This window comes from Budorcas taxicolor, chromosome 2 (assembly GCF_023091745.1).
Source record: "Budorcas taxicolor isolate Tak-1 chromosome 2, Takin1.1, whole genome shotgun sequence".
Classification (NCBI taxonomy): Eukaryota; Metazoa; Chordata; class Mammalia; order Artiodactyla; family Bovidae; genus Budorcas; species Budorcas taxicolor.
Genome location: NC_068911.1, coordinates 1,030,856 through 1,049,960, shown reverse-complemented (window position 1 = coordinate 1,049,960; position 19,105 = coordinate 1,030,856). Strand labels below are relative to the sequence as shown.

Sequence of the window (19,105 nt, the reverse complement as noted above, 5' to 3'; positions counted from 1 at the left end):
GCCCTGCAGCCTCCATTCCTGCAGGCTGCTCACCTACGGTTGCCAGCTTCACCCGCCCTGTTCCTGCCCCACCGCCCCCCGGCCAGCCTGGCTGGGGGCCTCCGCAGTGCCTGCTGCAGACCCTTTGAGGCCGCCCCTGACTGGTTCAGCAGCCGTGGAAAGGACACGCGTCCCCTGCCCTTGAGGCCTGAGGGGGTGTCCCAGAGCTGGCGGGCCGCCCCGGCCTCCCCCACGCACGTGCTCAGAGCTGATCTGGAGGCTGCAACGCCTGGGCCTCCTGGGTCTCGCGACTGATCCCCAGGCTTGCTGTGTTAAATAAGCGAGATGCTGCTTATCCTGGAAAACATTTCCTGTCTTGGGAGGTGAGGAGGAAGGAGGAGGGAACCAGGGCCCCGTATTCCACGCCTGACCTTGGATGTGGCCTGCGCGGGGTGCGGTCACAAGGACGGGGCTTTGTGGCTGTCAGGGTCCACGCGGGGCCTCAGTGCACTGTGGTGACAGCGTCCTGGAGCCCACGCCGACCTGGGGTTCCCAGGGCGCGGTGTCTGTGCAGGCCGGCTGGGCCCTCAGGAGTCAGCCCGGGGTGGGGGTGGGACCCCAGGGAGGTGATGGGAGGAGCCGGGGATCCCTGGAAGTGGGTGCAGGGCCGCTGGAGAGAAGCAGGTGAGGCCACAGAGCTCAGGGCGCCTCTGGGGTGCTCGGCGAGGACACCCCACTGTGTAGCTGAGGATTCTCAGGCTGCAGGGTGGCCATGCCTGCCTCTCCAGATGGCGGGGAGGCTGCATGACCCTGGCCTGGGCCTCAGATGGGCCCCAGCGCCCTCTCATGTGCACCTCCCCCTGGTCTGGGGGCCGCTGCCCGCCTTGGGCCCTGCTGGACGACTGTTGGCTGCTGCTCTTCTGGAAAGAAATCCTCGAGGAAGGATCCAGACCCCACGTGTCGTGACGCCCGACGCAGCAGAGTGGGCTTTGTAGAGGTGGGGCTGCGTGCGGAGCTCCCCGCGCCCGGGTTCTGAGCTGCGTGCGGGGCTCCCCGCGCCCGGGTTCTGAGCTGCGCGGAGGTGGCGGTGGTGTCTGCAGCCCCGCTCAGCTGCAGTGTGGGTGCAGGCCTGACGGGCCTCCGCGTACTTTCCCTCCGTCAGAACCACGGCTGCCACAGGGGTTCTGGCAGCTGGCTCTGGGGCCATGGGGGCCACAGCCCTTGGACGGCTGTCAGTCAGGAGGTCTGTGCTGGGGGTGAGAGGGGAGGTGGACTTCTCCCTCTGGCGCTGACCGCAGCTGCTGGCTGGGCCAGGGCGGGGCCTGCGCGCGTTTATTCAGTTTTAAGTTTTGTTCATCAGCCTGGTAGCTCCTCTTGCAGATCTGGTGCACGCTTTGTTAGGGTTAGACCTCAGTGTTTTATTTTTGTGGTGTGCTAACGTAAATGGTGTGGGATTTTTTTTTTTCCCATTTTGAATACTGGAAAGTGATTGGCTTTTGCACATTAACCCTGTGCCTTACAGCCTTGCTGTAACGACATTAATTCCAGTAGGCTTTGTTCTGTTGTTGGTTCTTCAGGATGTTTTTACATAGCCGTGTCTTCAATGCGGGAGACCTGGGTTCGATCCCTGGGTCGGGAAGATCCCCTGGAGAAGGAAATGGCAATCCACTCCAGTATTCTTGCCTGGAGAATCCCATGGACGGAGAAGCCTAGTAGGTTACAGTCCACGGGGTCGCAAAGAGTCGGACACGACTGAGCGACTTCACTTCACCTCACGTCTCCTGCAAACAGCTTTATGTCATCCTTTCCAGGCTGTGCCTTTTTTGTGTGTGTGTGTGCTGCACAACACAGCTCGCAGAATTTTAGTTCCCTGACCAGGGATTGGACCCAGGCCCCTGGCAGTGGAAGCCAGAGTTCTAACCACTGGACTACCAGGGAGTTCCCTCCAGTCTCTGACCCTTTATTTCCTTTTCTCGTCCTGTTATCTTACTGCGTCCTAGGGATTTTCCAGTATGCCCTTAATGAAGAGTAGTGAGGGAAATACATTTGGCCTGAGTCCCCACCCTAGAGGAGAGCATCCTGGTTTTTACCGCCAGGTGTGGTGTGCACTGTAGGGTCTCTGGAGCTCTTTGTTAAGTTGAGGGAGATCTCCATGTTCTTATTTTTCTGAGAGTATTTTTTTTAAATCACGAATGGATGTTCAGTTTCGTCAAGCGCTCCTTAGGCGTCTCTTGATGTGATTTTCCGTCTTTACCCCTGGTGTGCGATGCGTCATCTTTGATGTTTGGACACGGAGCCCACCTTGCATGCCTGGAATGAAGCCCGTGTATCCGTGGTGTAGAAGTCTTTTAATCCAGGGTTGGGTTTGATTTGCCTGTGTTTTGCTGAGCATTTTTATATTCGTGTTCATGAGACAACGGTCTGTAATTTTCCTTTCTTGTAGCATCTTTGGTTTTGGTATGAGGGTAATTCTGGCCTCAGAATGAGTTAGAAAGTGTTGCCTCTGCTTCTGTGTCTGGAAGAGGTTGCAGAGAGTTCGTGTGATTTCTAACTTAAAGCTTTGGTGGAATTCGCTCGTGAGTCCGCCTGGGCCTGGTGCTTTCTGTCTGGATAGCTGAGTAGTTACTGATTCAGCTTCTTTCATAGGCTATGTTATCTGTTTTTTTGGGTGTGTTTCGGCAGGCTGTATCTTTCACAGAACTGATCTCTCCTCCAAGTTGTCAGATTTGTGGACACACAGTTGTTTGCAGCCTCCCTTTCTGATGCTTCTCAGTCCGCGGGATCTGTAGTGACGCCTTCTCTCTGGTCTGTGACGTTGGCTATCTGTGTATCCTCTCTGTCTCAGTTTCTCCTGCCCACCCCTCTTGGTTACCATGGCTAGGGGTCTATAGGTCTTTTTAATCTTTCCGGAGAACCGGCTTTGGTTTCACTGACTTTCCCTATGAGCTTCCTGCTTTAAACTTTGCTCTAGTGTTCTCTCTGCCTGCTCTGGGGTTGCCGTGCTCTTTTTCTGGCGATAGTTCCCTTGGTCTCTGCCCTTCTCAGACGTGCTCGTTCCATGCTGCACCTCGCCTCCAAGCGGGACCCTTGCTGCCTCCCACAGATTTTGCCAAGTTGCTTTTCATTTTCATTTAAACACACTTTTCAGTCTCTCTGAAGCCTCTTCTTTTAACCACGTGCCCTTTAGCAGGGGGCTGCTTCATCTCCGGGACTCAGGGCCTTGAAGCCGCCTTCCTGTCGCTGGTCTCTGGCTTAGCTCCGCCGAGGTCTGGGGGGGGGTTGGGTGTGGTTCGCGTGCATTAATTTTGTGCAGCGGGACTCACCTGGTCGTCCCGGGGCTCCATGAATGTCCCCATGGAGTCACGCATTCCTGGGCATCTCTGAAGAGCCCGGCGTCGTGGCTGAGGAGGCAGCCACAGATTCAGCGGCTCTGGTCCCCAGAGGTAGAGGCTCCCAGGGTTTTATAAACGCCGTGCCCTCGGTGCTCCAGCAGGGAGCAGGAGCCCTGCCTCCACACCGTGAACAGCTACGCCTGAGTTATTGCTGCTTAGAGAGAATTATTTGGAAACTTGCAGTCAGTTTCGCCCAAACAGTGGAAAAGCCTAAACACAAGCCAGGCACCCTGTCAGGGCCCTGGCTCCAGTGGACGAAGAGAGCCCCTCATCCCCGGGGCTGCGACAGGCAGCAGAAAGCAGGGGGTCCCGTGGTGCTGGTCCCCAGGGCTCTGCCTGTGGGCCTGGCTCCTGGAGTGTGAGTGACGCTGTCGTGAGCCCAGGGAAGCCGGGGCTTCCAGGTCAGGTGTGCCCCTCCCCTTTCTGGCATCATTTCAACGTCGGAAAAAACACTGTCTTGAGCCCGCTTTCTGCACCCACAGGGCCTTTTTCAGTTCACGTGGCGCTGGTGCTCCTCCTGTTCCCCCGGCGCTCGCCCGGGGCAGGAGTGCCTGTGCCCTGTTCTGCCCTGCTCTTGTGACCTCACCAGCGGGGGCAGAAACACACGTCCTGGCTCTGACACCCCCGTGCCTCGGAAAGTTGGACGTTTTTCAGAATAAAGTGTTTAAAGAAATAAAGACACAGAAATGTTGGAACTGCTAATGCAGGTTTTCCCCTTAGGACTGGTGGTGGTCCCGTGGTCCCTGTCACAGCGCTTTTGCTCGAAGTCCCAAGAACTCCCCCTCCCCACGTTTACAGAAGGCTGGAGGAAGGGCAGATTGCCGGGGTTCAGGGGACTCCCCCTTCCTATGTTTACAGAAGGCTGGAGGAAGGGCAGATTGTTGGGGTTCAGGGGACTCCCCCTTCCTATGTTTACAGAATCCTGAAAGAAGGGCAGATTGCCGGGGTCCGGGGCGGGGTGCAGGGGTTCTTGCCACCCCACCTGCCGGGTCCGCCTTGGAAGGGGGCAGGCGCGGCTCCATTCGCTGTGGGCGCCTCCCTCCGGTGAGGGTGCACTCGGGTGGCCTCTGGCCTTGCTCGGAGAACTGGTCCAACCTGTTTGCTTCCGCAGGTCTCTCTGCAGGGGTGGGGGTGGGGGGTGTTCACCCGGCAGGCCACCTGCAGCAGCAGTTCGGCAGTTTATCAGAAATGTCAGCCAATAAAAGGGGATAGCAAGGCCATGGCCAGATCACGAGACTGGCTGAGCTCCAGGGGCGGAGCGCGCCGCTGGCGCCCCTCCTGGGACTGGGCGAAGGGGCCCCCGTGTGCCCGGGGTTGGGAGCCAGCAGGAGTTGCCATGGCGGCTCCTGGTCGGGACGGACAAGGCCATCGCCCTCTTGGGTGCTCTCCTGCGGTGCCCAGGGCTGTGCCCAGTGCCCCGCGGGCGAGCTCCGTGGATGCTCAGCCCCCCGGTCCCTTCAGGCGCCTTCAGGGTGGCTGCAGGTCCCCTGGTTGCCAGCGAGGAGCGCTCATCATGGGGACGACCCCCGCCTGGTGGAGGCCACACGCACAGCTGTCACCCCTCTGCACAGGGAGCCCCTCGGGCAGGGGCTGCAAACAGAGGCTGGGCTCCGGGGCCCGGAGACGGGGGTCCTGCAGACACAGCCTGTGCTCCCGCCGGTGGGGGGGGCCTGGCTCTTGCTTCACGAGAACAAAGGCATTGCTAGATACTCCTTCTTTTCCATCCCAAGAAAAAACAAAAATTACGATGTTTATAGATCTCTCAATTTTTAGATATTGGGAGCTACCTTTGAAAACGGGGCACCATTGACCCATGAACAATCAATAGGGCACTCAGAAATTTCAGTGGTGACCTCCCTTCGCAAAGAGGCCCAGGTCTCAGAGGTTTTATGGATGAATTCTGTTAAAACTTCAGCAAACCGTCCATCCTTTTACAAGTGGCTCCAGAAAATAGAGAATGAGAAAGCTGCCCGCTCATTGTATGGCTTTCAAATGAGTCTGGAGGGGCACGCCCATCAGGCCATAAACCCCAGATGGAGCAATCAGTGGATGTTGTCGGAACATCAGCTGACCCTTGGGGAATACAAGCCAGACCCCCTTCCTGTGGACAGAAGGTCCGAATGTGTCCATGGGAATACCTGGCAGAGGGTGCTCCGGACCCAACCTTGTGCCCCGGATTCACCTGCTGAAGTGATGCCTCCCTGGAGGCATTTGGGAGGCGGTGGGGTTTAGGTGAGGTGGGACCCTGGCGATGGGGTAAGAAAACACGAGGGGCTCCCCTGCAGGGGCTCGGGTTCAGTCCCTTGTCAGGAAACTAGACACCACGTCTCGCAACTAAAGATCCAAGTAAGGCCCGGCGCAGCAAGTAAATAAGACACCAGAGAGCCTCCCTCCCTGCCATGTGAGGGTACAGCGAGAAGCAGCCAGATGCGCTCCTGAAAACACGGAAGAAACGGGGCGGGCTCCGTGGCATGACGCCGCCTGGGGGTTTAAGGTGCACACACACCTCCGGGTTCCGTGTTGTAAGAGAGAACGTGCAAAGGAAAGGTGGTGGTGGCGGTCCAGTCGCTCAGTCGTGTCTGACTCTCGCCACCCCACGGACTGTAGCCGGCCAGGCTCCTCCGTCCATGGGATTCTCCAGGCAAGAATACTGGGGTGGGCCGCCATTCCCTTCTCCAGGAGATCTTCCCGACCCAGGGATCGAACCCACGTCTGCTGCGTCGCAGGCAGTTTCTTTACCAGCTGAGCCCTCAGGGGAGCCCACAGCCAAAAGGAAGCCTCTCAAATCTCAGGATGAGCCCCAGAGCCCGGGGAGGAAGGGAGAAGGGGGAGGGCTCTTCAACAAGAGCTAGCCCCCCTGCTGTGAACTCAGGGCCGCTAACCTGCATCTGGGCTTTAAGACACGGGTGGCTCCCAGCGGCGCTCACGTGACCTTCAGAGGCAGTGGGAGCCACGGTACCGCCCAGGCTGGTCCGGGCCACCGCAGAGCCCCTCTGCTGGGCCCTGGGGTTTGGGGCCACGCCAAGCCCCCAGCTACACGTGGTCAAATCCGGTAGGCCAGCCGTCCTGAGAGCAGGTTTGAAGTCGGGTCACAGAGGCTGGAAGAACTTGGCTGATATTTCACCCCAGGAGTGGGGGCTCTCTGACCATCAAAGAGAATGTTCCTCGTCTGCAGAGGTGGCCCTCCAGACAAGGCCTGGTTTCCGTGGCAATCTGCTTTCACCCCAGGGCTGCAGGGCCAGGCTCTGGCTTCTGCCGGGATGGGGACAGCAGGTGGCAGGGAGCCCATCACGGCCTGGAAGGTGTCAGCGAGGTGCGGCCCTCCCGGGGGTGGATGTTCCAGGAGCCGGGACCAGGCACGCCCAGTGCCCACCCCCCAGGTGGGGGGCACCTCAGGGCTGAGGCCCAGCCCCACCCCAGCCAGCCCCTCCCCTCCTCGTCTCAGGATTGTTTTCCCAAGCGCCTTGCTCGGTGGCCTTGGCCCCTGGCTTGACCATAGTGGCTTCGGATGGCTGGTTTCCAAGGTCAAAGCAAGTAACTTACCAGCAGGATGTGCTCCGAACATTTACTTGCAGGTCAAGGACTAGCCTTATTTTAAAATGGCACTTGGGCAGTGGGGTTTAGATTTAAAATAAACAAAAACCAAAACGTCTGTGCTGTTGGAATTAGCTGTGACGAACATCTAAACTGCTCTTGGGCTGAGAATAACAAGCCCAAGGTGGAGTGGCTCTGTTTGCATGAGTCTTTTTTTTTTTCCCAGAAATGTACCGAGTTGGGATCCATCAGTGCAGTTTGTCTAATTGAGCTCTAGTCGATTTATGATTTGTGTTCCGGGTGTGCAGCATGGTGGCTCGTATTTAAGGGAGATGTTCCATCTGGAGTCACTGCAGGATGCTGGCTGCACGCCCTGTGCTCTGCATCCCTGTGGCCTTCTCATTGTCTACGTGGTGGCTTGTGCCTCTTTCCTTCTCCCCCCCTGCACTGCCCCCTCTCCCCACCGGCAGCCACCAGCTCTCTGTGCCTTTGAGTGAGTTGCTGTCTCGTCATATTCACTGGTGTGCTGTGTTTTCTAGGTTCCATATATAAGTAAAATTGTATGGTGTTTTTTAAAATCTGACGTAGCGTAAAGCCCTCCAGATACACCCATGTTGCTGCAGATGGCATCCTTTCATTCCTCTTCATGGCTGTGTAATATTCCAGGGCAGAAAAGACCCTGACGCTGGGAAAGACTAAAGGCAGGAGGAGAAGGGGACGACAGAGGATGAGATGGCTGGATGGCATCGCTGATTCAATGGACATGAGTTTGAGCAGGCTCTGGGAGATGGTGAAGGACAGGGAGGCCTGGCGTGCTGCAGTCCATGGGGTTTCGAAGAGTTGGACACGACCGAGCAGCTGGATGACAGAAACAGCAATGACACTCGGTCGCATAAGCACACCGCGCCTTCCTTATCCCTTCCTCTGCTGATGGGTGCTTGGGTTGCCTTCACGTCTCGGCTGCTGTAAACACTGCTTCTGTGAATGTTGGGCTGCACGTGTCTCTTTGAATCAGAATTCTCTCCAGTCCCGCCCTCAGGAGTGAGATTGCAGGGTCATATGGCAGCTCTGCTCTCATTCTTTTTCGGGAACCTCCATGCTGTTCTCAGAGTGGCGGCACCGATTTTCATCCCCGCTGACCGTGTCGGGGAGGGGGTCTCAGGGGCTGAGGTGTGTCTGCAGGCCGGAGCGGGACTCAGCCCAGCAGAGGAAGGCATCCGTGCGGGTCAGTCTGGGGGCTCCCGCACCCTACCCTCCCTCACCTGCTCCCCCCACCTCCAGGGAGACAAAGAAGCGTTTAAATAGACGAAAGCAACGGCTTTCAGACGTGTTTGTTTCCTGGGCCCGGGGAGTGGGCGGGCGCAGGCGGGCTGGGTCTCCGGCCCGTGTCTGTTTCCTGGGGGCTCCTCCACTGACCCGTTTCCAAGACCCCTGAGAGCCCTCTGCCCAGGGGGCCCAGCGTCTTGCTTCTCTTCTGGGGAGACATGTGCCCGGGTGTGGGTGGCCTCCCAGGGACGGTGGTTGGTGGTTAGGTTCCGGTGTCCGGACCCTGGCCTTTGCGCCTGGTTGCTGTCCAGAGGAGGCTCCTGGGCGGTTGTGGACGCTCCCCCCGCCGGCAGGGCGTCCCCGGCTCCCTGCACCCGCATCCCTCTTGAGGGTCCATCTCACAGCAGACTCGGGAGACGAAACAGCCAGGCTGCCCGGTGGGGAGCCAGCCTCGAGCCTCTGTGCCCATCAAGCGAGCAGTGAAGAGAGCCTGGTTTCTTCCCGTTTCTGTGTCCAGCATCTCAGCTCCCTTAGACGGAAAGAGGCAGAAAAGGAGTCAGGACTGGTCGCCGTGTCCTTGTGGGAACGGCCCCCATCTGCGTTGTCTTCTGTGAGTGGAGTCTGTCCCAAATGATCCCGTCTTCATAAATCCTCAGGCTGTGCAGGACAAGGGGCCTTGAGCCCAGGGCCGGCGGGTCCCTGGGGTCTTCATCGCCTGCGAGCCGGGGAGCAGGAGCCGCGTGGAGGGCAGGGCGGCCCCCAGCGCCCCCATGGCCCCCACACGCCATGCTTTCTTTCGCAGCGACATATTCGACGCCATGTTCCCCGTCACACACATCGCCGGGGAGACCGTCATACAGCAAGGTACGCCGCCAGCTCCTCCTCGCCGGGGCCGGAGCCCCCGCGAAGGGTTGGCTGTTTACTTACGAGTGTGTTTATCACGAAACCCTTACTGTCTGTCCTCGAGACAGGTCATGATGACCCTGCATAACAGTCCACCTCACAAGTTAGTGTGTGCTAATATGCTCTGACAACCTCACCGCTCAGTCATGTCTGATTCTTTACGGCCCCACGGGCTGCAGCCCGCTGGGCTCCTCCGCCCATGGCATTATCCAGGCCAATACTGGAGCGGGCTGCCGTCTCCTCCTCCAGGGGATCTCCCGACCCAGAGATCGAGCTAGCGTCTCTCCTGCATCGGCAGGCAGGTTCTTTTTACTGCTGAGCCACGGGGGACCTTCTCGTGGTTAAAAATATTGAGGAGCTGTGTTGAGTCCTGGAGGCTCGACAGCCGTGGACTTCAGCTGTCAGTGGTGTCGGGAGAGGACTCTGCAGCCTGACTGTGGAAACCGTTTCCTGGCGAGTGTGAAGTAGGGCGCTGCGCTCCGCACCTTCGTACGCACAGCTTCCACTTAAAGATTTTTAAAGATGGGGGAGACTCGGCCTTGCTGGGCAGAGGTCTGGGAAGCAGCGTCGTAAGGTGGTTTGTTACCGGAAAGACGAAAGCCCGCCTCCTCGCATCACGCGTCTGTTTTCCTTCCCTCGCAGGGGACGAAGGGGACAACTTCTACGTGATCGACCAGGGAGAGGTGGACGTGAGTATCCCCAGCGTTCTCGGGACAGCAGCACCTGTCTGTGCCCACTCTCAGGTCTAGAGACGGTCGTTCTGGGTGGTATGTTTCCAGTTTCTCAGTCCAGAAGCAACAGAGTTCACGTAGAAGATACTGCAGGCACATCCAAGCAGAGTAGGGTGAGGGCGGCTGGTGTCAGCCCGGCCACGGCCCCTGCCGTCAGTGCCCGCCGAGCCGACCGCGGCCCCAGGGCCCGGACGGGGCAGCTCTGCTGCAGCTGGAGCCCGCGACGCGGCAGGCCGGCGTGGCTCACGCGCTTTGGACGCCCAGGGGCCTCGTGGCTCTGGCTTTGCGGTGGAACCAGGCTGCGTCCATCCCGGGATGTCGTGCCCTCCGATTGTGTTCGCGTCCTTTCTTTACTGCCCAGTCTCCGGCGGGGACACCCAGGCTCTGTTTGGAGAAACACCTCCTCCGTCGCCTGACCGCAGGCCGAGCCCCGACCTCCCCCGGGGCCCCGCGCCGGCTCCTCCGAGCGCGCGGCTCAGCCTGTGCTACCACCAGCCCTCCCGTGCCCCCTCCTGCCTCCCTGTCGCTCGGTGAGCGTGGCCCCCACGCGGGCTGCCAGCCGTCCGCCTCCCCTGAGGTTCTGCCTGTGGCCCTGATTCAGTCCAGCTTGGGTGCCTGATCCTGGGGCGTCTGTTTGAGGCTGCCTCCACACGGACTGCGGCCCCCTGCCCCCCAGACACAGGGTGAGTGTGTCCCAGGGTCCTGCAGGGTCAGGGCGTGTCCTCGAGGCCCCTGGCTCCCCTGCCTGCCCATCCTTGGGGCGGCGGCCAGCCGGGCATCCCAGGTAGGGGGCACTTTCTCCCCATGTCCCCCAGCAGCGAGCCTGTGTCCACGTGGCTGCGGCCCTCAGCTTCTGGAGCCACAGGAGGTGACAGTGTGGGGACCTCTGGGCGAGCTGCACGGGCTCGAGGTTTCTCTCGTCCTGGGCTCGGGCCTGGAGCAGTCCTTGGGCGGGAGCTGTCCTGTCTCCCCCGACAGAGGAAACTGAGGCGGGAGCCGGAGGGAGGGCCCCAGGGGAGGTGGTGGGGGAGGCCACAGGCTGGGCCGACTCCGGCTGCCAGCCGGTCCCAGAGCCAGCCGCAGCGAGACATACGGGCTACAGAGCCTCGGACCCGGCCGCCTGGGGCCCCCGCAGGGGTGCGGACTTGTGGCCCGGGCCCAGGTCACTCGGGGCCTGAGCCCTGCCGGCTCCTCCGGCTCCTCGGCCTCTGCGCCTCCTCTCCTCTCCTCTGCCCTCCATCTGGCCCTCATTTTCTGGCTCAGATGTTGAGCGAGCGCTTGTCTTCTGCTGGGCCCTTGCAGAGCCCTGAGGATACGCTCTTGGGGACACGACCTTGCCCCCGGGGTGCGTGAGGGTGGGGGAGATGGCTGAGAAGGCAGTTCCCAGGGAGCCTCTGGCCGGCCTGTCCTGTTCTTATTCCTGCTGTGCCTTGCAAACTCCTATCGATCCTTTAAGACCCCACCCAGGCGGAGCCACTGGGCTCCCCCAGGGCGTGGGGCTCCCTGAGAGTTGAGACGATCAAGCCTGGGTTCTCCCTGGCCGGCAGACATGGGCATGGCCGCCCTGTGGCCCAGAGTCCCGTCCTTGTCATTCTAGGAACCTGAAGGTTGTTGGGGTCCCTGAGACGTGACCCTCGGCCTGTGTCCTCCACGCAGACCTGGGCCCGCATGCCTGAGCCGTGGCGTTTCTATGTCAGCCCAGGAGGTTATCATGGAGCCTCCTGGAGCCCAGATGCTCAGGCCCGTGGGCGGATGTCGCCTCCTGGCTGCGGTCTCCAGCTTGGGCCGCAGGCCCAGATGGGGCAAGGTGGTGACTGCAAGGCCATTCCTGTGTCGGCCTCAGCGGCTCCTCCAGCGGCCGGTGGGTGCGGGGTGGCTGGGAGCCTGAGGTGTGGCCCGTGGGGGCGGCCCCGTGCGGAGGACCAGAGGTGGTCCGTCAGGAACCCAGGAAGAGAGTTGCCAGACGCGTCCTAACCCTGGCTGTTGTCCCTGCTCCAGGTCTGAAAGTGCGGCTTCTCCCGGCCTGGAGCCATGCTTCTGGCCCTGCCTTCGGGGGCGGGGAAGTGACCGCGGGCCACAGACCGGCCGCGTGTGAGGGTCTCGGGGGCTCTGAAGGGGTGTGGGGAGCAGAGGCTGGGACCACTGCACTGTGACCCTGAAGCCCCCAAGACACAGGCCCCCCCAGAGGCCCCACTCTGCCTTTGACAGGAGGGGTTGGGGGTGGCCATCCAGAGCCCCCTCTGCGGGCTGAACGCTGCCCCCTGACCAGCAGTGCCTGGGGGCAGCGGCCGGCTGACCGGATGCCAGAAACACCAGCTCGGTTTAAATTACGGTTTTCCAGGGAGATGAGGACGGTGCCGGCTGCAGTGTGTGTACCGCTGAGAGCTATAATCCTTCTTCCTAAGTATAAAAATATCTCCCAATTTGTCTTATTCATGGAACGTAGCATTAGCACTTGGAAGGGCGTCCACGGCCAGCTTCGTGGCTCAGGAGCGCTGTTCCTCCCCACCCGGCCGTCTGGGCACCTGGTGCTTTGGGGCCTCCTGGGGGGAGCCTGCCACGCCCCATGCTCTGCCCCAGCCCAGGGCCCCTCCCGCCTCACCAGACGTCTGTGGGCACGGCCGCGTCCAGCCTCCGGAGGTGGGGGCTCGGGGGACAGGGCACCCCGGGCCGTCTGGCTCCGCGGGTCATGGCCGGTCAGTCTGCTCGTCTGGTGTTCTGGGTTTTTTTTCAGTCGGTAAAGCGCACACACCGTGGAAGCCGCTGTCTTAACCTTTAGGGTCCAGATTGGGGCCATGAGCACGTTCACGCTGTTACACGGCCCTCCCACTGCCATCTCCAGAATGTTCTCATCTTCCCAGACCGAGACTCTGTCCCCATTAAAGTCTAACCCCGGGCCCTCCCCCAGCCCCTGCCCCCATCCCCCGTGTTCCATCATCACTGTGAGCCTGGCGCCTCCAGGGGCCCCGCAGAAGCAGAAGCACACGGCGTCTGCCCTGGGTTGGGCTCATCCCACTGAGCAGCGCCTCCCAAGGTTGGGCCACGTGAAGCAGGTGATGGAGCTCCGGGCCTGTCCGCCGAGTCACGGAGAGGAGTCACGGAGAGGACCCCCGTCTTGCTCATCAGCGAGCGTGCCCGCCGCGTGGCTGCCGCCGTAACCAGTGCTGCTGTGGACGACGGGCCGTGTGGGGGCCTGGGCATCCTGCTCTGGGTGCCGTCTGCTGGCTGGCCACTTCCCAGATGCAGGGCGGCCATGGCCCCCAGCTGGCTGTGAAGCTCTCCTGCAGTGCCTCACCCATAGGGGGCGACTGGGGGCCCTTCACCCTCTCAGGTCTCTGCGGGGGTCCTGGAGATCCAACTGTGGCCAGAGGCCACCTGGAATTGGGGAACAGGTGACCCAGAGTGCCCCGTGGTGCTGGTGACGTGATGAGAGCTTGGGGAGGGCGTCGGCCCTTATGCACGGCCAGCGCTGGGCCCCTGACAGGCTGCACGGTCACCCTGGAGCACGTGGCCCTCCAGACGGGACGGGCCCGATGGGGTCCTGCCTGTGGACCCCTGGGGAGTGTGAGGTTTGCAGGGGAGGGCCGAGAGCGTGGCAGGTCCGCGGAGTGAACCGAGCTGGTGGCCGGTCACCGGGGAGAGGATGCTGACCCCACGTCATCACCCACGTGGTTCGGGCTCCGCAGATGGGGTCCAGCAGAGAGACCTGGGGAGCTGCTCTCGAGCGAAATGGGCCGGTCAGCCCCCGACCCCGCCAGGCTCTTGGACTAAAGAGGCCTGAGGCTCGCTTACCCTGGAAGAGCGGCTGCAGGCCTGGGCTCACCTGCCCAGACACTCCCGCTCTTTGTGGCTGGAGCCCGGGACGCGGCGGAGCTGGGCCGTTAACTTTTCTCATCGCCTGTGGAACCAAAAATAACAGCGGCTGGCACACCCGGCTTGCTTCCTCGCCCAGGTGGCTCTGGGTTACGTGGGAAATACCTGCAGGAGGGGCGGGTCTGACGCCACCCCCTCCAGTGAGTGGATCACTAGGTGACTGTCTGTCTCCACTTACCCGGTTGCTTCAGAGGATTTTCTATTTTCTGTGGCATCGCATGTTGAACTGAAGTGTCCTTGTGGGTAGGAGCAGGCGGGCAGGCAACCTCATGTGTTCTCGCTGTCTGGATCGGTGGGGCTGGGACCGTCTGAAGCCCCCCCAGTGAGGGTGGTTCTGCTTTGGGGGTGTCATCAAGCAGGTTGCTGTGTCTTCAGTCACCACCTCCACCTCTGTCCAAAGTTGGAACAGGAGCTGGTCCATGGTGGGTGGGCATCAGTGTCACCTGTGATGTCCTGGGCCACACCCCTGGGGCTCTGAGTTGATAGGTCGTTGTTGGGGGGCAGGTTCCCAGGTGATGCTGTGCACCTGGTCTGCAGACCACCCGTCAAGCATCCTGGCCAGCGTCTGGGGTCCCCTCGCTGACCCCTGCTCCCCTCTGGGTGGCCCAAGCTGGGCTCCGGCTGTGGCGGGGGCGCGTCCTGGCTGTGAGCTGGCCTCAGCCCTGCCAGAACCTTCAGTGTTGCCGAGACACACCTCTCCCCGCGTGGCCCCGTGGCCTCCCCGTGTGGCCCGCACCTCGTGGCCCCCCACGTGGCCTCTCTGCATGGCCTCCCCGCATGGTCTTGCCGCATTCGGATCCTCCGAGCCCAGCCCTGCCTCGGGCTTCTTGCACGTCCTGGCCTGTCTGCCCCCGGCTCTCTTCACCCCTGGTCTTTGCACAGGACGCCTTGGGCTGGGCTCGAGTTTCCCCTCAACAGTCTCGTACGGTGGCTCTTCCCCGGATCCTCTTTCTCCTTTCTCTCCGGTGCCTGCAGCTTGTTTTAAGGACGTTGAAAGTGAAAAAGTCACTCAGTCGTGTCCGACTGTTCACGACCCCATGGACTACAGTCCGTGGACTTCTCCAGGCCAGAACACTGGAGTGGGCAGCCTTTCCCTTCTCCAGGCGCTCTTCCCAGCCCAGGGGTGGAACCCAGGTCTCCCGCGTTGCGGGCGGACTCTTCCCCAGCTGAGCCCCCAGGGAAGCCTTAAGGACGGTCACACCTGGATAATCATCGCTGAGCCGCTGGTCAGTGAGCCCCCGTGAATTGGAATCCGCTTGCTTCCTGCTGCTGAAGCCGGCGGTGAGAACACGCAGGGCGCCCCAGTGCTGGGGTGACCTTGGGCGACAGTGGCTGAATAAGCCGGCAGGAACAGCGGGTGGGGCGCCGGGTCTGCCTGGAGACCTGCAGCGGCGGCGGGAGCGTGGGTGCAGCCAGCGCAGCCTCCCACCCCTCCCCTACACAAGAAGGAGCAACAAAAATGCAACCGAGCCCGGGGAGCCCTTTGCGTGCCAGCCGTGCTGGGGCCGGGCGCTGCGCGGCCGAGCTAACAGCAGCCAGTGTCCCGAGAAGGATGGGCCTTTGTGCTCGGGGGGCGGCCTGGCGCCTCCTCGGCTCCACACAATGCTTTTCTCTGACGCCTCTGAGGATGCGGTCAGGGCTCTGTGAAGAAAGGGGTCCTCACGGCCCCCAGGGACACACTCCGGCCCGGGTGCCCTTGCTGGGGTGTGCCTGGAGTGCAGCTGCCTGCCCTCTCTTTGGGGTGCACCCTGGGGAAGTGGGGCTGCTAAGCACCTGCCCTGCTCCCGGGGGCCCTGTCTCGTCGGGGGTGACGGGGCGGCACAGGCACCCGAGGCAGTGGCTCCTCGTTCCTGCGAGGCCGCGGCGCTGTGGTGACCCGGAGCCAAGGGGGAGGGTGAGCTGGTGCAGACTGGGGGTGCTGCTCAGTGGGTCGGGGGTCCCCACCTTGCCTCACACGTGAGAGAGGAGGGCATTGAGTCACCTGCCAGGAGGTTCGCGGCCACGTTGGAGCTGAGGCTGGGCGGCGTCCATCACCCACAGGTGGTGCTGGTGCGGCCGTGAGAACTGTGGGCCAAACCCAGCACTCAGAGGGCAGCGCGGGGGCCCAGGCCAGCCGCCCCACGGACACCCTCAGGCACGGAGCGCGGGAGAGCCCTGGGAGATCCTGGTGCCCGGAGACGTTCAGCGCCTGACCTGGATGGCGGGAGAGCTCAGCGCTGCACACATGGGGTCGTTTCCAGGCAGAGAGGGCGCTGCAGACACGCGAGCCCCACGCAGGCTCCACGGACACGACTCGCGAGCCCCACGCAGGCTATACAGACACGACTCGCGAGCCCCGTGCGCTCTGCAGACACGCGAGCCCCACGCAGGCTATACAGACATGACACGCGAGCCCCGTGCGCTCTGCAGACACGCGAGCCCCACGCAGGCTATACAGACATGACACGTGAGCCCCGTGTGCTCTGCGGACACGACGCGCGAGCCCCACGCGCTCTGCAGACTCGCGAGCCCCACGCAGGCTATACAGACACGACTCGCGAGCCCCGTGCGCTCTGCAGACACGCGAGCCCCACGCAGGCTATACAGACATGACACGCGAGCCCCGTGCGCTCTGCAGACACGCGAGCCCCACGCAGGCTATACAGACATGACACGTGAGCCCCGTGCGCTCTGCGGACACGCGAGCCCTGTTGGCGGAGGGCCATCCGGGCCGGGCCCTGGTTGCCATGACTACCTCTCCGTGGACTCTGGTCCCTTTGGGACAACCGGAGTCTCCAGGGATGCGCCGGTGGAGAGCGTCTCGGGGCAGAGCCTGGCAGATACGCGCCCTCCCTGTGGGAGGACGGGCCTCGCCCTGGCCCCAGGGCCTCGCTGCGTGGGAGCTGCTGTGTCTCCTGGCTCCTGGCGGGGTTGGGCGGGCCGGCGCTCGCCGGAGGAGGTCCCCGCCTGTCGTATCGCACCCCCAGCGCCCTGTGCGCAGCAGGCCAGCCCTTCTCCCCACCCTGCTCACATCGCACGCAGTATCACCGGCGTGGTGTCCACAGACTGGCGACTCTGAGCCTCAGTCTTGGCCGAGATAATGCGCCATTGAGTCGGCAAGAATCGCTTCCATGATTCGCCGCAGTCCATTCTTCCCCAACACGCACGCTTTTTGCCAATGGGAGCCATTCTCTCAGCTCATTGACACCGGGGCGATGAACAGAGGTTGTGTTAGTTGATAGTGAGCGCGTCCACATAATGAACAATCCGGGCCATTCTGGCAGGACGCGGACCTGCAGCCAGCACACAGTCGCGACACTGTACGGGGCCACCGCCCTCGCCAGCTGAAAGGGAACCTTGTCCGCCTCCAGGCTCAGCCCTGGGCGCTGGCCTCCGCTCCCATTGACAGCAGGCCTGGGCACTTGGGCGCTGCCCGAGGGGCGGGGGGGCCCCGGGGGGGCTGCGGGGCCTGCGGGTGGAGGTGAGCGAGGGCCAGGCTGCTACTTGGAGCCTGGGACGGATGGGAGGGCAGCTTGTGAACGAGGCAGCTGGGTTGGAGGGGTCGCCTGGGTGGGGCGCGAGCATCCTGACAGGGTGACGCCTGGTGGGGTCTCCGGGTGAGGAGTGGAGTGCGGCCTGGCCTGGGAGGTGGGGGTCCTGAGCGGTGCGTCCGCCGGGGGCCTGGCCGGGGTCGGCGCTGACAGCACCTCCATCTTTGCGCCTGTCCAGCCTCGGTCCGGGCGGGGCTGGGCGTGAGGTGGGCACCTTGGCTGGTCCTGGGCTGGGCAGAGCACAGCCGAGTCCCATGTCGGGGTGCAGGGACCTCCTGCCCCCCCGGAGGTGCTGTGGAGGGCTCCCCATGCAGCAAGTGGCAGTGTGAACCCAGTCCCCAGTCCCCGTGCCCTGCAGGAGTGTGTGGACAGAGGGTGGGTGACCCCTGGCCCCCGACACTGTCCCCTGACCCCAGGCCCCCGACACTGTCCCCTGACCCCAGGCCCCCGACACTGTCCCCTGACCCCTGGCCCCCGACACTGTCCCCTGACCCCTGGCCCCCGACACTGTCCCCTGACCCCTGCAGGTGTACGTGAACGGAGAGTGGGTGACCAGCATCAGTGAAGGCGGGAGCTTTGGGGAGCTGGCCCTCATCTATGGCACCCCCAGGGCAGCGACCGTGAAGGCCAAGACGGACCTCAAGCTCTGGGGCATTGACCGGGACAGCTACCGGCGGATCCTCATGGTGAGTGAGTGAGCGGTGTCCCAGGGGTGCCCCACCAGGGCTGGGAGGGCACCAGTTGAGTCTGACACCCGCCAAGCATCTCACAGGAACCCTGGCTGTGGCCGGGTGGGATGAGGCGGGATGAGATGGGGGGCGGGTGTTGGGGGGGGTTCTGGAAATTTACCCAAAAGACAGGCAGGCAGCTGGGGCCCCTTTGCTCCCCTCCCCTTCCCCTTACGACAGTCTGGAGTGTGGTGGTGATGGCTGGAGCTCCAGCTGCCTTTCTGCGCCGTAAGGTAATTTTCCTCAAGGGGGTGGAGTGAGCTCCCGGGAGGAGCCCAGCAGCTGCTGGGACAGCGGGGGGACCGCAGCCCTGGGCGGGATACCGGCCTCTCGGCTTCCTTACTGGGCGACAGTCATCTGAGGTCTTCTTGCGTGCAGCCACCTCCTCTCTTCCCGTTTTGGGCGCAGGCGCGCACGCCTATGCGTGCTGCGGTGGGGCTGTTGGGAACAACAGGGCCCGTGTTTTCCGAGGGCTCTGGAGATGAGCTCCTGGGCGGAGGGGGCCCTTCCCAGGCAGTGGCGGCTGGGCCTTCCCCTGCCCACTCAGCGTTCATCCCACACACTCACTGCCTGGCCCTCTGCTGGGGCCTGCCAGGGGCGGGGAGGCTGACGTGCTGGGGGAGGGGATGGCAGAGCAGACGTGTCTCCTGGCGACAGTCTCCAAAGAGGGTGATAGAGCAGAAGGGCAGGTGGGGGCAGGGCCCGCTGCTTCACGGAAAGCCCGAAGCCCCCTCCCCAAGGTCCCCTGTGACAAGGCGGTGTTGAGAGAGGCCTGCAGCGGGGAGCCCTTGGCTGTCCGGGAGGAGAGTGTCTGCGCAGTGGGGGCAGCCGCCGCAGAGGCCCTGGGGTGCAGGCCTGGCTGGCGTGTGTGTGGACCAGTGGGGAGGTGGCCAGGATGCCGGGTCTCAGGGCAGGAGGTGGTGGTGGGAGGGCCGGGTCCTTGGGCCCTCAGCCCCCGGGGGTCCTGGACTCAGACCTCCACTGCCAGGCACCCCTGCAGGGGTGTGGGCAGAGGAGTGGCAAGGGCCACCCCGGGCCTTCCGGGTGAGAGCGGAGAGCCTTCCGGACTGGGCAGGGCGAGGGGAGTCGGGAGGCCCTGGCCCGCTGCACTGGTCTGGGGGAGTCCCCTCATGGCCCAGGGCCCCGGCCCGCGGCCCCTGGGAGCTGAG

At 62.6% G+C, this 19,105-nt stretch overlaps 1 protein-coding gene across 1 annotated transcript in view; it reads left to right on the top strand.

The window, feature by feature from the left end:
- The window catches only part of PRKAR1B (protein kinase cAMP-dependent type I regulatory subunit beta), a 71,600-nt gene that overhangs the window by 32,553 nt on the left and 19,942 nt on the right, over positions 1–19,105 (top strand). Inside the window, 3 exon segments of the mRNA XM_052635831.1 lie at positions 8,974–9,035; positions 9,717–9,763; positions 17,736–17,894. Of these exon segments, the coding sequence (XP_052491791.1) occupies positions 8,974–9,035; positions 9,717–9,763; positions 17,736–17,894 (268 nt within the window).